General features: G+C 38.0%; 1 protein-coding gene and 2 long non-coding RNA genes across 3 annotated transcripts; 2 read left to right on the top strand and 1 right to left on the bottom strand.

Moving 5' to 3' along the window:
- Positions 1-51: 51 nt before the first annotated feature.
- On the top strand, positions 52-2,633 carry LOC149038530 (uncharacterized). Its single transcript, XR_016180464.1, has 2 exons — positions 52-443; positions 669-2,633. It is a non-coding gene; the product is annotated as an uncharacterized LOC149038530 (long non-coding RNA).
- Positions 2,634-7,128: 4,495 nt separating this feature from the next.
- Positions 7,129-9,239, bottom strand: LOC149038529 (uncharacterized). The gene is made up of 2 exons (XR_016180465.1): positions 8,858-9,239; positions 7,129-8,632 (listed from the first exon to the last, which is right to left on the bottom strand). It is a non-coding gene; the product is annotated as an uncharacterized LOC149038529 (long non-coding RNA).
- A 758-nt stretch (positions 9,240-9,997) lies between these two features.
- LOC113669254 (choline dehydrogenase, mitochondrial-like) lies at positions 9,998-14,760 on the top strand. Its single transcript, XM_027185253.2, has 8 exons — positions 9,998-10,125; positions 10,967-11,063; positions 11,179-11,449; positions 11,832-12,004; positions 12,507-13,015; positions 13,093-13,323; positions 13,890-14,091; positions 14,441-14,760. Exons 2-8 carry the CDS (start codon positions 11,003-11,005, stop codon positions 14,743-14,745), a joined length of 1,752 nt encoding a protein of 583 aa, XP_027041054.2. The 5' UTR covers positions 9,998-10,125; positions 10,967-11,002; the 3' UTR covers positions 14,746-14,760.
- Positions 14,761-15,427: the final 667 nt, after the last annotated feature.

The following is a 15,427-nucleotide window of genomic DNA, read 5'->3' as shown; positions in this document are numbered from 1 at the left end:
TGGCACTCTTTACCAATCCTCTTTAAACGTGTTAAATAAAGAGAAGGACTCGGTTCCACTGTCTTACAACATTCAAGATGGCGGAGGAAAGGGGTAAATGTGCGTTCAGTTGTGATCAGCATGATCTCGACACCAAAATAACGATTATCGTTATTTCTAAATTGGCCCTGAAATAACGAATATCATAATTTCAGTGCATGTCTGAGACCTTCGGGCTCGAAGCTTGGGAACTAGTATTCAGGGAAAGATAAAATGGCGGCTTACGGCGGCGAAGGAAATCTCAGTAGTTTAATATTTAGCGTGAAAAGGCTTGGGTGTTGTGATCTGGTTCTCAAGTAAAAAAAAAATCACGGTCTGCAATGGCCCTACCACCTTTTGAACAACAAGAAAACATTGAAACGGTGGTAAAAAGCAGCAAGTTTCGAAGTCTAAACGAAAGATGGGTAAGCTGAGTTTCAGTCAAATATCATGACATTTGGGATGTAATTTCGATACCGAATAAATAGTTCTACATGGTTATACACGCATAGGATTCTGTTGTGTTCACGTGAAGGCCATTTCAGCCATTCCTGCCACTTGTAAGTGGTAGGAAATAAAAGATATGTATAGTTGTTTCGTATTGAAGCCCTGTGAAATAAAAAATTTGATTTATTTCTTCTTTGTTTTAGGTGGTCATTATCCATTACTTTTGGAAGTCGATGCTGATGAGAAAGAAAAAATGTTTATGATTATTTCTTCTCTCGAACATTTTACTATTTAGGTACCAAATAATCTTGATACTGAAGACCATTGCATCCTATTATGAAAAATGTACCCCTGATTGCTTTGTCAACATGTATGATGTAATATACCTTGAGATTTGTGGGATTTTCACATGTAAACTAGAAATACCTGTAGAGGGTAATGATGTACTTAATGCAAAGTGTTTTGGTACAAAGTCTGCTTTGCTGTAATCTACCTGAAGGTGCTTTTTATATGCTAGTAACACTTGCACAGCCCAGTCAAAATGTTCTTTAGTAGTAGTCAAGCTGGCTGTTGTAATTATAGGCAGCAGAGGCCAAACCTCATCCTGAAAAGCAGTCTGAAAGGTGTGAAGTCAGTGGAAGATACTTCATTGTAGGTGGCCAAATTGCAGGCTGTCAGCCCATTTTGAGTGAGTAGTTAAACTCAAGATCGGCTATTTTAACTAATTTTATTGAGAGCCAAATCCTGCAAGGCTTATATTCTGTATTAATTTGAAGTGTTACTTTTATGTTTCTTATTTTGCAGTAAGTGGGCTTGTTGTGGCCATTTTTCTCTCAAACATTTTTTTCAGCTTAGTCAAAACGTTTTTTAGAAGTAGGCAAGCTGGCTATAGTAACAGAAGGTAGAGACCAAACCTTGTCCAGACTAGACGCCTAACAAATGTTCTTTGTGGAAAGCCAAATCCCTGGTTACCGGCACATTTTGACTAGGCTATTTGTTATTTAGCTACTCTTATTATTAAAGATTACTGCATTCCTTTTTAATAATTTGCTGCCAATTGTATGCTGTATATAGCTTATGATTTGTGTGATTTTCAAGAGTAAATTAGGAATACCTGAAGATGGTAATGATGTACTAGATAACGTACTTGATGCAAAGCAATTTTGGCACAAAGTGTATGCCTTGTCCTCAGGTGATTTTAACATGCTAATAAGATTTGTTATTCAAATAATATACATCAGCTGGAATGGGAATATTGAAAGAAAAATAATAATATTTAACCATAACAAGTTTTGGTTTTATGTCCAAATTAAGCACTTAGTTGAAGATCACTGCACTGATCAGGCCCCGAAGGCCAAAAAAGAGCTGTCTGCTGTTAGTTTAATTTTTGTCATTTCTATTGATTTATTTTATTTATCAATGTTTCTTTGAGTTATAATTCATTGACCTCTTTCAATAGTGCAGGTTCGCTCGTATAACCTAATCCCACATGTATGTATGTACAATCTCAGTTGAAATTTTGAGTGGCAGGCAAGCTGGCAATAGTAATAGGCAGCAGAGGCCAAATCTTGTCCTGAATAGAAGTCTGACATGTGTGAAATTGGCAGCTATTTCATTGTAGGTGGCCAAATTGTTGGCTGCAGCACATTTTGACCTGGCTGATTGTGTGTGTGTTATGTATGTGTTCTTCTTTTTAGGTGTTAAACAGGTCAAAGTACCGAAAAAAACCTCTGTGATAACTTGGTAGTCTAAGATGTAAAAATTTTTAATAATAAGGTAAAGCTTGATCATTCTTAAGAGTTTGCATCTGTTCTAAAAGTTTTGGGGAGAGTTAGGGGAGCACTATTTATACAAATGTATTTAAAAAGTAACAAAAAAATAAAAAGAACTAGGGCAAAATCCCAATTTGCTTTAAAAGTTTATTTTATTAAGAGCATAATTCTGGATATAGCTTGGGATTTGTGTGATTTTCACAAATTGTTAGGTTGTTATGTAAACTTAATTTACAGGAACCTTGTTAGTTTTCAGCTTCAAGAACAAGTACATAATTGCAGGAAAAGCTTGAAGCTTGAAAAATTGACTGATGAAACTGGAACAGATGTCATGAGATTTGTACAATAGGTTGGCCTGGGAGGGACCAAGAATTAAAGAATTCATTGATTCTCTTACACCTTTTGTCTGCATAGTGTGCTTCTGTAGAGCTTAGTTATTGCTGTAGAAAACGTTTTTGGAGGGCCCTTGAGATCACTCACTTTTGAGCTAGTTGCCCCTAGGGAAGAGGATATCTGTACTTATTATCTCCCTTGGGGGGGGTGAAGGGTTAAAGACTGATTCTTCTCCAGTAGCCACAAGTACCCCTGCATATGGAAATTTTGAACACTATTAAAGGGCTAGTACCCTCATTTCATACTTGAATTTCTAATTTAGTGTAAGTTATGACAAATAATGAATGTAAATTCATCTTGGTTGTACAGGTTATATCCAGCAGTCCTTAAAAAAAAATGAAAAGGTATTTTTCTGAATTAAAAAAAAAGTGTTCTTGCTTCAAAGTAAGTGCATGATATGTCATTCAATTAATGCTCTAGCAGAGTTTTTGTTTGAAATGCCAAAATCAACTTCATGAGTAAGGACAAAAAAAAAAGGCAATAAGCAAATGTTCCTCTGTATCCTTTATGTCAATTTGGGCTGAAAAACAGGTTTTTTTCCTTTTGTAAAAATTAGCTTATTTCACGACCAAAAACGATGCAAACAAGCTGAAACGTTATGTTTTCAGCAAAACAGCGATAGAATCCGCGAAAAAACAATGGAGACAAGCTAACACACAGTGTTCTCAGTAAAATTTGGGCAAACAAAACCTTAAAAACCAAAAAAAAAAAACAATTGCGCTGACTTACCCATTTTTTGCCAAAACACCGAAAACTACCTTGAAACTACATGTTTTTCACAAGATCGCGACGAAATCTGTCTAAAAACTCCAAAATACGGCAGAAATGTACGATTTTTGCAAAATTTTTCGCTAAAGTTGACAAAAACACTAAATTCGACTGAAAAACACGTTTGTTTTTTTTGCAAAAATAAGCTTATTTCAGTTTTAAAAACGCTGCAAAAAATGTTCTCAGCAAAATAGTTTAAGAGTCTGTGGGAAAACACAAAAACCAAGCTTAAACCAAGTGTAAATTGATAAAAAGGCCCGAATTGCGCATTTTGGCAGTTATTTTGGCAAAAAATGGTATATTTTGATTTCAAGCAAACTTTCAAGTAGTTGTTAAAGTTTAGAGCCAAACACAATACCAAAAAAAAATTGGATGTTTTCAGAAAAAATTGTGACCCTCAGCCTAATCATAATCCCACCCTACCCAAGCCCTAACTCTAGCTGCGAGCTATCCTAACCCTAACCCTAACCCCGGGTTAGGGTTAGGGCTCGGGTTAAGAACGGAACTTTTCACTCCAGTCAAAATGATGCAACTGGTTAACATGGTCCAACCAGCCAAAACAAGATAAAATGGTGTAAACGGTGAAAAGATTTTAAATACGTGACATGGTCCAATCGGAAGAAACGATCTCACTTAGTAAAATGGTGCGACTGGTTAACATGATCCAACTTGATAAAATGATGCCAATATCTAAAATGGACAAACTGGTTTAAATAATCCAACCAGTTGAAATGGTCTAACTGGATAATGCATGTGTAACCAGTGAAATTGGTTCAAATAATTCAGGTAAGGATGGTAACATTAGTTAAAAAGATCCAGCATATTACAGTGGTTCAACTGGTAAAAATAATCATCCAACTACTAAAAGTTATTAAACCCCAATCAAAATTAATCCAACCGCTTCAAATAATCTAATTGATCAAAATTCTTCAGGTGGTTATTTAAGTGAAAAAGGTGACAAAATCTTCTTAAAAATATTTTTGAAGAGGCTTACACCCTTACCCTAAACACTAACCCTACCCCCAAACCCTAACCCCAAACCTTCACCCTAGCCCTAACCTCAACCGCAGACCCTCTAACCCTAACACTAAGCCTAAACCCTAACCCTAACCCTAGCCCCACACCATAACCCTAAAACCTAACCCTAAACCCTAAACCCTAACCTATAGCCCTTAACCCAGACCTAACCCTAACCCTAACCCTAACCCTAACCCCAACCTTCTCTATCTATCCTGTAAGTGTACCAGTCGGCCTGTCGTTTGTTTTTCAGTAAACTTTCAAGTAGTTACTGAAATTTACAAACACAATACCAAAAACCCTGCAATTGAATGCTTGTAGAAAAATATTAACGCCAACCCTAAGCATAGCCTCATCCTAGCCTTAACCCTAATTCTAACACTAAACCCCGCTAACTCTAAGCATAATTTTACCCTAGCCCTAACCCTGATTGTAACACTAAACCCCTCTGACCCGAAGCAACCCAAACTCTAACCCTAACCAGGTAATGGGCTCCTGCCCTAACCCTATCCTCAACCCTGACTTAAACCCTTTACCATAGCTTAGGATTGGTTTGGGGTTTGGGTTAGGTTTAGGATAGCACAGAGTTAGAGTGAGCACAGGACGAAATAGCATGATTCCGTAATTCGGAAAAATGAAACTCTATGTTTCCACATCATTCACTTCTTCCTTGGACCTGTTATGTTTCCGTTATGATTCCTGAACGGAAATATGACGACACGTTTCCGTTGCATTTCTGTCAACGGAATATTATCATCGCCTGTTTCCGTTACGTTTCCTTGTACGGATTCAAACTTTTACCGTCAAGTAAAACATATATTTATAAAGTGCTCTACAGTTCTTACACCACGTTACCATGAAGACGTGATCGTTCGAGGACAACAAAGGCAAATTGACGTGCATTAGGTGTGTACGTTCGTAGGAATCATAAGAAGTCCTAGAAGCTTCGATGTTTTACACTGAGCTATGTGTATGTTAATTTTGGAACTGTTTCGAAACCTTACAAAATTGAATCTTTTAAACTTACTCTGTGCTTAGATTTTTAAGCAGCTGGATCATTTGAGCCAGTTTAGTCACTCAAACTAGCAATACAATACTAGGCTAACTGGATAGTTTTAGGGTTAGGGTTAGGATTTTCAAGTAGGCACACGCAGTTGTGTGGATATTGTGGTACATGGAGTTTAGTAGAGTGTAGATTTTAGCAGTATTTGCCAGTGTTGACATATTTATAAAATTATGGTTCCAAAGTGCGTGTCACTGTTGAGAACCCAAGAAAATCATGAGAAAGTCGCCGATGGATTAGCCATAAAAATAAGCCCAACTCTGAGTCAATGCCAAACCACAAGAAAGTTGTGAAACTCGCGCCAATGTAAAAAAAAAAAAACAACTGAGGTTCGAAGTATGGGTCGCTAACATTCTATGAAAATCATGGGAAAGTCGAGGAGATTGGTCATGGTACCAACCAATGCCACTTTCCCATGAAAATCAAGAAACCTGTGGTAACTAGCCAACATATGCTAGAATGACAATCTTTAATAAAATTCATATCTAATAAGGATGTGTGAAATGGCCAATATCGCTCTTGGCCGAGATACTGGTTTGCCGTGTTTTGGCAGTTATTTTGGCGAATATGGTTAAAATCAAATCTGTGTAAAAACAGTAAAATCAACGAGTTATTGAGGTTCGTCAACATAGGGAGGGTCCTCTTAGTCTAGAGAAAAACTTCTGCCCACGGCTAAAGGCGTTAAATTAATAAATTGATATATCTGGGCGGCATATCAAACAGCAACACTAAACTTCTCCTTTCTCACAGCTTTTTCCCCTTTAACATCTTTGTTCATTCCATTTTTTTTAAAGTAAAAACTCGTTTTGGAGGCATAAAGGTCCCTAAAGCAACGTTTCAAGATTTTATGGCGATCTTGTGAAAAACATGTAGTTCCAGCTCAGTAGTTTAGAGGGTTTTGGCAGCTATTTACACAAAAAGTGGGTAAAATCAGCCCAATTTGTCGTGTTTCTGACGGTTTTTACGCGTTTTTTCCCCAAATTTTACTGAGAACACTGCGTTTTAGCTGGAATAAGTGTTTTCACATGGATTGTATCCCTATTTTGTTAAAGACATCGTGCTTTTGAATGTAAAATAGGCTGATTTTTGCAACAACAAAAAAAAAAGTGTTTTTCAGGTCGAATTGAGCGCTTTTGTCAACTTTTGCGTAAAATTTGGCAAAAACTCGTGCGTTCTGCCGGATTTTGGTGTTTTTAGATAGATTTCATTGCAATTTTACGAAATACATGTAGTTTCAGCTAGTTTGCAGCATTTTGGGCTTGAGACTGGCAAGAGTGATGGTAGACACTCTTAACAGAGATAATTGTGCTAGCAGATATTAAAATTTCACCTGTAAAGACAATAAATTAATTGAACACAAGAAAAAGGAAACTTGATAAAAAATTAGAATAATGGCGGGGAGAAAAGAGGGCTGCACTAAAGATTATGTACTTGTGTTCTTGAAGCTGAAAATTAACAAGGTTCCTAACAATGTTTGAAAATCACACAAATCCCAAGCTATATCCAGGGTTTTCTCTTAATAAAATTAACTCTTAAAACAAATTGGGATTTCACCTTGGTCCTTTTTTTTTTTACTTTTTATGTACATTATTTATGTATAAATAATGCTCCCCTGACCCTCCCCCAAATTTCCAGAACAAATGGAAACTCTTAAGAATGATCAAGCTTTACCTTATTATTTAAAATTTTTACATCTTGAATTATCAAGTTATCACAGAGGATTTCTTGGTACTTTAACCTGTTTAACACCCTAAAAGAAGTGCACATATATACTACACACAATCAGCCCAGTCAAAATGTGCCACAGCTGACAATTTGGCTGCCTGCCACAATATAGCTGCCGCTAACTTCACACTTTTCACACTTCCATTCAAGACAAGGTTCAGCCTCTGCTGCCTATTACTATCACCAGCTTGCCTTCCACTCAAAAACATTTTGACTGAGCTCATCCATACATACATACATAAGTGGGAGATTAGGTTACATGAGCGAACCTGCACTATTGAAAGAGATCAATGAATTACAATTCAAAGAAACATTGATAAATAAAATAAATCAATAGAAATGACAAAAATCAAACTAACAGCAGACAGTACTCTTTCAGCCTTCTGGACCTGAGCAGTGCAGTGATCTTCAACTAAGTGCTTAATTTGGACATAAAACCAGAACTTGGTATAGCTAAATATTATTATTTTTCTTTTAATATTCCCACTCCAGCTGATGTGTATTGTTTGAATTACAAGTCTTATTAGCATGCAAAATCACCTATGGACAAGGCACACACTTTGGACATAAAATCAGAACTTGGTATAGCTAAATATTATTATTTTTCTTTTAATATTCCCACTCCAGCTGATGTGTATTATTTGAATTACAAGTCTTATTAGCATGCAAAATCACCTACAGACAAGGCACACACTTTGCACCAAAATAGCTTTGCATCAAGTACATTATCTAGTACATCATTACCATCTTCAGGTATTTCTAATTTACTTGTGAAAATCACACAAATCATAAGCTATATACAGCATACAATCAACAGCAAATTATTAGAAAGGAATGCAGTAAATTTTAATAAGAATATTACTAAGTAGCTAAATAACAAATAGCCCAGTAAAATTGTGCCCGTTGCTGGGAATTTGGTTCTCAATAAAATTAGCTAAAATAGCCAATCTTGAGTTTTACTGCTCACTCAAAATGGGCTGGCAGCTTACAATTTGGCCGCCTACAATGAAGTACCTTCCGCTAACTTCACATTTTTCAGACTGCTTTTCAGGAAGAGGTTTGGCCAGCTTTTCTACTACTCAAAAACATTTTGACTGGGCTGTGCAAGTCTTACTAGCATATAAAAAGCACCTTCAGGTAGATTACAGCAAAGCAGACTTTGTACCAAATGCTCTGCATTAAGTACATCATTACCCTCTTCAAGTATTTCTAGTTTACTTGTGAAAATCCCACAAATCACAAGGTATATTACATTATACATTCCAGTTGACAAAGCAATCAAGGGTAATTTTTTCATAATGGATGCAATGATCTTCAGTATCAAGATTATTTGGTACCTAAATAGTAAAATGTTCGAGAGAAGAAATAATCATAAACATTTTTTCTTTCTCATCAGCATCGACTTCCAAAAGTAATGGATAATGACCACCTAAAACAAAGAAGAAATAAATCAAATTTTTGATTTCACAGGGCTTCAATACGAAACAACTATACATATCTTTTATTTCCTACCACTTACAAGTGGCAGGAATGGCTGAAATGGCCTTCACGTGAACACAACAGAATCCTATGCGTGTATAACCATGTAGAACTATTTATTCGGTATCGAAATTACATCCCAAATGTCATGATATTTGACTGAAACTCAGCTTACCCATCTTTCGTTTAGACTTCGAAACTTGCTGCTTTTTACCACCGTTTCAATGTTTTCTTGTTGTTCAAAAGGTGGTAGGGCCATTGCAGACCGTGATTTTTTTTTACTTGAGAACCAGATCACAACACCCAAGCCTTTTCACGCTAAATATTAAACTACTGAGATTTCCTTCGCCGCCGTAAGCCGCCATTTTATCTTTCCCTGAATACTAGTTCCCAAGCTTCGAGCCCGAAGGTCTCAGACATGCACTGAAATTATGATATTCGTTATTTCAGGGCCAATTTAGAAATAACGGTAATCGTTATTTTGGTGTCGAGATCAAGCTGATCACAACTGAACGGACATTTACCCCTTTCCTCCGCCATCTTGAATGTTGTAAGACAGTGGAACCGAGTCCTTCTCTTTATTTAACACGTTTAAAGAGGATTGGTAAAGAGTGCCACGAAATTACTATATCCATAAATTTGGTGCCAATTTAGAAATAACGATAATCGTAATTTCGGTCTCGAGATCATGTTGACAATATTGTTGGGCGTTCGGAGCTGCACCCGCGAAACACTAGAACTTAATAAGGTTGAAAGACTGGTAACGACTTCCACTTTGATTTGAGATAAAATAAAAGCTTACGGTCATGGTACGACAGACCATGGTTGCATTTTAGAATACTAATATTTACCACCAGAATAAAGTTCTTGATAAAGCATTCTTTATTAGTGGCATCATAAAGAGAATTTATCGAGGTTGACAGTAATGAACGAAATCGGTCAGCGGACTGTCACGTATGTAAAATGTGTGCGTATATAAAGAAGGAACAAATCCAGATCTATAAAATGTTGACTTTATTGAGCGTTCAGACTTCGGCGAGGTTTTCTATATAGTTGAACTTTTCTTTGTGCGCCATTATCAATCGGAGGTAGAAATTTTTGGTGACAACAATGACCTTACAGGCCCTCCATTCGACAAGCTGTCAATTACATAGCCGCGGAACGTGTGCCAGACATATTCCATACACCCGGCAGATGCCGTCAGCTATAAATCAAAGTAATTTCGAGATGAAAAAGGTTTTTTTAATCGTTGATCATGCTGAGTATCGTGACTGGAAATTTAAAAAACCGCTGGCATAGGAGGCGGCCCCCCACCCCCTCCCGCTCCTAAAGCCTCGTACCGCACCTCCTCTCGTCAGTTCATTTTTCTCCCAGCAGCTTCTAACATTTTCGGTTTGTGACTGCCACAGGTGCGGGGATCGGGTAAAATTCGAGCTAACCGAGGTTAGTATTCTCAGTTTGCCCTCTACCTTCTTCCACCGAAATGATGACCAGATCCGCCAGCCGAAAAGTCGTGATTACGGCGATGTTAATCATTTCTACCATCTCCTCATTAGAGAAATACAAATATTTCATAATACCTGTATCAAACTCGGCCTTTGGTCATGGTGCATTGGCAGCAAATCGATACGATTTAGTCCTTCTGCCTCGTATCTAGTCTCATGGTGTTCCCAATCTGCTAAAACCTCCGCTGTTTGATGGTGAACTGTTCAGATCTGATTCAGGAGGTTGCGTGACATTACGACGCAGACCCGAAGCCCATATTTTCATAGGGATCAATATTGAACAATTCTAATACAGAAGACACAGTGTGAGTTTGAAAGGGATTTACGGGTTTTACATCAGATTTGTATCAGGAACACTCAGAAAAAGTACAAATAAGAATCTTCTCGAAACGTTGAAACGCTTTTAAAGAAGCTTCCACCAGCAACATCAATATCGCTCAGCAGATAGAGTGGCTTGAGGAAGCGAAGAGTTTCACCTCCTTTCACACAGCATGATTCACTCCGGCGGTCCTTTGCCTGTACTTCTTTAGCTCTCTTAGGATAACAGATACGTTTCATCATGTTCAGGATATTATATACTCAAAAAATTTACATAAGCTTCTGCCCATACGATGTATACAAATCATATTGTGTTACGCGAAAAAATGACCCTGTAATGTAATTGTTACGTGACTTTTGCCTACATAAAACCTGGATAAGCAACGCCGAAAACTTCCTTGTAAGACAAAATATAATCTATCAATTTGGCATTTCTTTGTATATTTTCCATTTCTTTTCAGATGAGGCAATGAGATATACTAACGTGTTCTACCACGATGGCTCACCTTTGGGCGAAGGTCAAAACACTGTTTTTCACAAGGCCATTTCTCATACTCTGTAAGACGAATTATAAGCCTCAACAATCTTTGCAGTTGATTTTTATAATGTTGTGCTTATCTCGAAGCAATCAAGCTTAATTCAAGTAACCTTACTCATTCTTGGTTATTTTCAGCCGAACACGTTAGCTTCCAGCGACGATGTTTTCAGTCCACTGTAAAGTTTTCTTCATCTAACGACTACGTCATCTGTGGAACTGGATCTGCAGGGTGTGTCCTTGCCGATCGTCTGTCGGCCAGTGGTGAAAACAGAGTGCTAATTCTAGAGGCAGGACCAAAAGATTGGACATGGAAGATCCACATGCCAGCTGCTGTCAAGTACAATCTTTGGAATGACAAATACAACTGGTATTACGAAACAGAACCACAAGAGTTTACGAATAACAGGTAATGCAGTTTTGTAGTGTTTTGGGCACCAAGCTTAATCAAACATAAAACTATTAAAGGACAGTAACAAAGATAAGTCTTGAGCTAGTGTTCGTAAACTTCCCTTCCTCCACCTGTGCCGTCAAAAAAAGTGATATAAAATCATAAAACAACCAAGCATATGCTCCCCACCTCATACCACTGACACGCTATAAGTATAGAGCCCCATACTGGAAAATCACTCCCACCTTCCTGCAAATTGTTGCCCAATGAAACAAAATTTAGAAAAACAAAAGGATATTTTGCTTGCTCGTTGTCCACCAGCATTTGAAATTGAAGTAGTCGAAACGAAGTTTCAAGGTTTTATGTGTCTCTCATAAGATGCCAATTTCCTTCCATACAGGCGGATCTATCAACCCAGGGGGAGGGTATGGGGCGGATCTTCGTCTCTAAATGCAATGGTGTACATCAGAGGTCATGCTTATGATTATGATCGCTGGGAGAAGGAAGGTGCAGAAGGATGGTCATATGCAGATTGTTTGCCATACTTGAGGAAATCTCAGACCCATGAGCTGGGTAGGTGTTCACTTCATTTTTTGACTTCCACTGTATATTTTTATTCTTGGAGCGCCACATCCCTTTAATCCTGGTAGCCCGCGCCATGACCAACTGTACAGACCTAACATCGGACAAACAGGGATTAAAAGTCTCTATTTTCTAAGTCTCAGTAAGGCACCACAGACGTTTCCTTACTGAAGCTGGGATACTGCGATATTCTCGTTTTCTTTACATGATGATTTGCAAAAGCTTCGTATTCCTGTGATGACTCGTCCTTCCGGTTTCGTTTGCAATCTTGAAGATCTTTTACGCAATTTTTTTACAGTCTTGTCGCCAGAGAAAAAAGCATTCTAAGCGATGTAAAACCTATTCCGTGAGGGACAAACATTCTTTATTTACTAACACCGTTACCTGTTACCCCTAATGGGTAAAGGAGGTTGTTGTTACGCATGCTACTGTTGTTTTTGTTTCAGAGGTCATGTAATGGACAAGTTAACAATTTGCTCGTTCTCGCTTGTAGGCCCAGATAATTACCGAGGAGGCGATGGACCGCACCATGTATCCTGTGGTAAGTCAAACGGTAACCCTCTATACCAAGCATTTATTGATGCTGGCGTCCAAGCTGGTTATCCCTTCACAGATGACATGAATGGCTACCAACAGGAAGGGTTTGGTTGGATGGACAAGACGATCCATAAGGGAGTACGATGGAATACAGCAAATGCCTACCTTAGACCTGCGCTTAAGCGTAAGAATCTTCAAGCACAAACAAGGGCCTTGACCTTGAGAATTTTGTTTGAGAACAACCGTGCTGTAGGAGTGGAGTATCAGTTGGGCAATGAAATAAAACGTGCTGGGGCCAGAAAGGGAGTTATCATAGCTGCTGGAGCCATTAACACACCACAGTTACTGAATTTGTCAGGCATTGGGAATGCTGTTGATTTGGAAAAGCTTGGTATTCCCGTGAAGGTTCATCTTCCCGGTGTTGGTTACAATCTTCAGGATCATATATCTGTGGCTTTTATGCAAGTATGTAGTATTTATCAAGGTATTCCAGAGAGTGCTATGCAATCGTAAGTTATCACACCACTGCTCTCTTGTTTCAGGAGTGTACTCAGCCCCTGACGCTTTACCGTACTCTGAAGTGGTGGAACATGATTCCAGTAGGAGTGAAATGGTTCCTCATAAGGACTGGACCATGTGCAACAGCACACAAGGAGGCAGGTGGCTTTATTCGCAGCAAGGAGGACATATCGCATCCTGACATCCAGTTTCAGTTTGTGCCTCTGGGGTACAAAGATGACGGTAAAGTGATATTCCAGAGGGATGCCTTCATGGTGGGTGGAAGATAAGCTCTTAGGATATCATGCAAATTTTCAGGCGTATTTCCCATAACCCTTTAAATCCTAAGGGTGACTGGCTTTGACATGATTTCTCCTAACGTAAAAGGAAATGATCATTAATTCCAGAAGTTTATGATTGTCAAACAAATTCTCCTTGTCAACACCTTAGGAAATGTATAGATACTGATGTAATGGTATAAAGGGTTAAGCTGTTGTGTTATGTCTATGTCTATTTAACTTTTTGTCCATACTTAAGAGGAACTAACACAAGACTTTCTTGGCTGGCCACAAAACTTGGTTTTCTTTTGTTCATACAGAATATTAAACCAAGTAGAATTTATCATTTCTTCATATTTATCTGGCTATGCGTAAAAAAACTTTCTCTTGGACAAAATCTTGAGAAGAAGGAAATTACTTTGTCAGTGTTGCTACACTTCCTAAATTTCCGTCTATTTCAGTGCGGTACTATAATACATGGTAGTCTTTTTAAAAAAAATAATAGTTATGGAAACGTTCTGAACGCTTTTGTTGTTGACCACGTTGTTTTATTTCCTTACGAGATTCACGCTGGCACCTTACGCGCTACAAGTCGTGGATATGTAAGACTCAAGTCCACGAATCCATATGATCATCCCAGTATCAACCCTCAATACCTGTCCACTGAAGAAGATCGGGTGGAGCTAAGAAATGCTGTTAGACTTACCAGAGAAATAATCAGCCAACAGGCTTTGGAGCCATTTTGTGGGAGAGAGTTAGAACCAGGTACTTACAGTGAAAAAGTATGATGACTATAAAATGCTTTGTTTTAGCAGATATCTCAGCAGGTTTTAGGGTCTTACTTTCCATGAGAATTAATTAAAAAAAAAAAAAGAAGCAGACCACTACCACATCATGACACCTTGTAGACCACTTGCTCACCAGGCGATCCATGTGTGCATTCTTCGGTTTGTTACACTTTTGATTCCTTATTCCTTGTATGGACATTTTCCTTTAATCTCCTGTGACTGGCTGTCTGAAGTTTGTTCCTAATAAAAGTTTGTTTGTAGAGGTGTCTCGCACTTGTTAGTGTGAAATGCTAAATTACAGTATGTTTGTTTTTACGCTTACAAAGGTGACCATGTTCAGACAGATGAACAAATTGACGCCTGGATACGACAGAATACCGACATTGTAAATCACCCATCATGCACTTGTAAAATGGGTTCCGAAGATGACCCGATGGCTGTTGTCAATAATAAAACGGAGGTATTCGGTGTGGAGAACCTAAGGATTGTCGACGCATCAATCATGCCGAGTGTTGTGAATGGAAATATCAATGGACCAGCCATTATGATCGCGGAAAAGGCTGCAGATATAATTTTAGGAAATCCCCCTCTTCCTAAATCGAAAGCACCAGTGTATAAAAAGCCAGAATAAAAAAAGTTTTAAAAATATGTGTGCCGGCTTTTTGACGTAAGAATTAAAGTGGGTATATTAGTGGATTTTTAGAACGTATAAGGATCGTGATTCCTGTCGAAACAAAGTTTGTTCTTTCTCAAAAAATTGTGGCTTGGGAAAGGTCTTTGTGTCATTTTACTAAATCGAATTACTGTTAAGAGCTGTTTTCAGTTGGGGCTTCGAAAAACTAAACCAAAGTAAGCACAACAACCCATCCAAGTGAAGATCGACTTCATTGGCCAATGAGAACTCACTGCCGGAAAATGCGAGTAACCAAATCATGATTAGTTTTAGTTTTAGATTTGATTAATCAGTTGTGAGGGTGGCGCGCATTTTTTGGGCCAATCAAGCAATCATGGATTACTTTCGACATTTAATTGAGAACTGCTCCAGTATCTTATGGAAGAAAATTCTGTTTTGAGAAACACTTCGAAAAGACAATTTCGAAAAGAATGAGCTATCTACAGGTGCAATTAGTTCCTCGCTGTTTGAGGATAAATAACGAATTTATTTTAGTTGTTATGGTATTGTGAACACGATCTTTGCAGCTAACTTATGAGTCGAGCAAATTATCCTGTAAATTTTAAAACAGTGAACACGTGAACCGTTTGTCGTTTCTGCACTCAATTCATCATTTAGAATTTGCAAGTTAATATATGGG

This window comes from Pocillopora damicornis, chromosome 10 (genome assembly GCF_964200805.1).
Source record: "Pocillopora damicornis chromosome 10, jaPocDami1.2, whole genome shotgun sequence".
NCBI lineage: Eukaryota > Metazoa > Cnidaria > Anthozoa > Scleractinia > Pocilloporidae > Pocillopora > Pocillopora damicornis.
Note: the sequence above shows the minus strand (reverse complement) of the source record. Positions and strands in the feature narration are given on the sequence as shown.

Coding starts and splice junctions, on each gene's coding strand:
- LOC113669254 (XM_027185253.2), top strand. CDS start 11,003: ATGGCTCACCTTTGGGCGAAGGTCAAAACACTGTTTTTCACAAGGCCA. Junction 11,064..11,178: donor AAGGCCATTTCTCATACTCT/GTAAGACGAATT, acceptor GGTTATTTTCAG/CCGAACACGTTAGCTTCCAG. Junction 11,450..11,831: donor CAAGAGTTTACGAATAACAG/GTAATGCAGTTT, acceptor CCTTCCATACAG/GCGGATCTATCAACCCAGGG.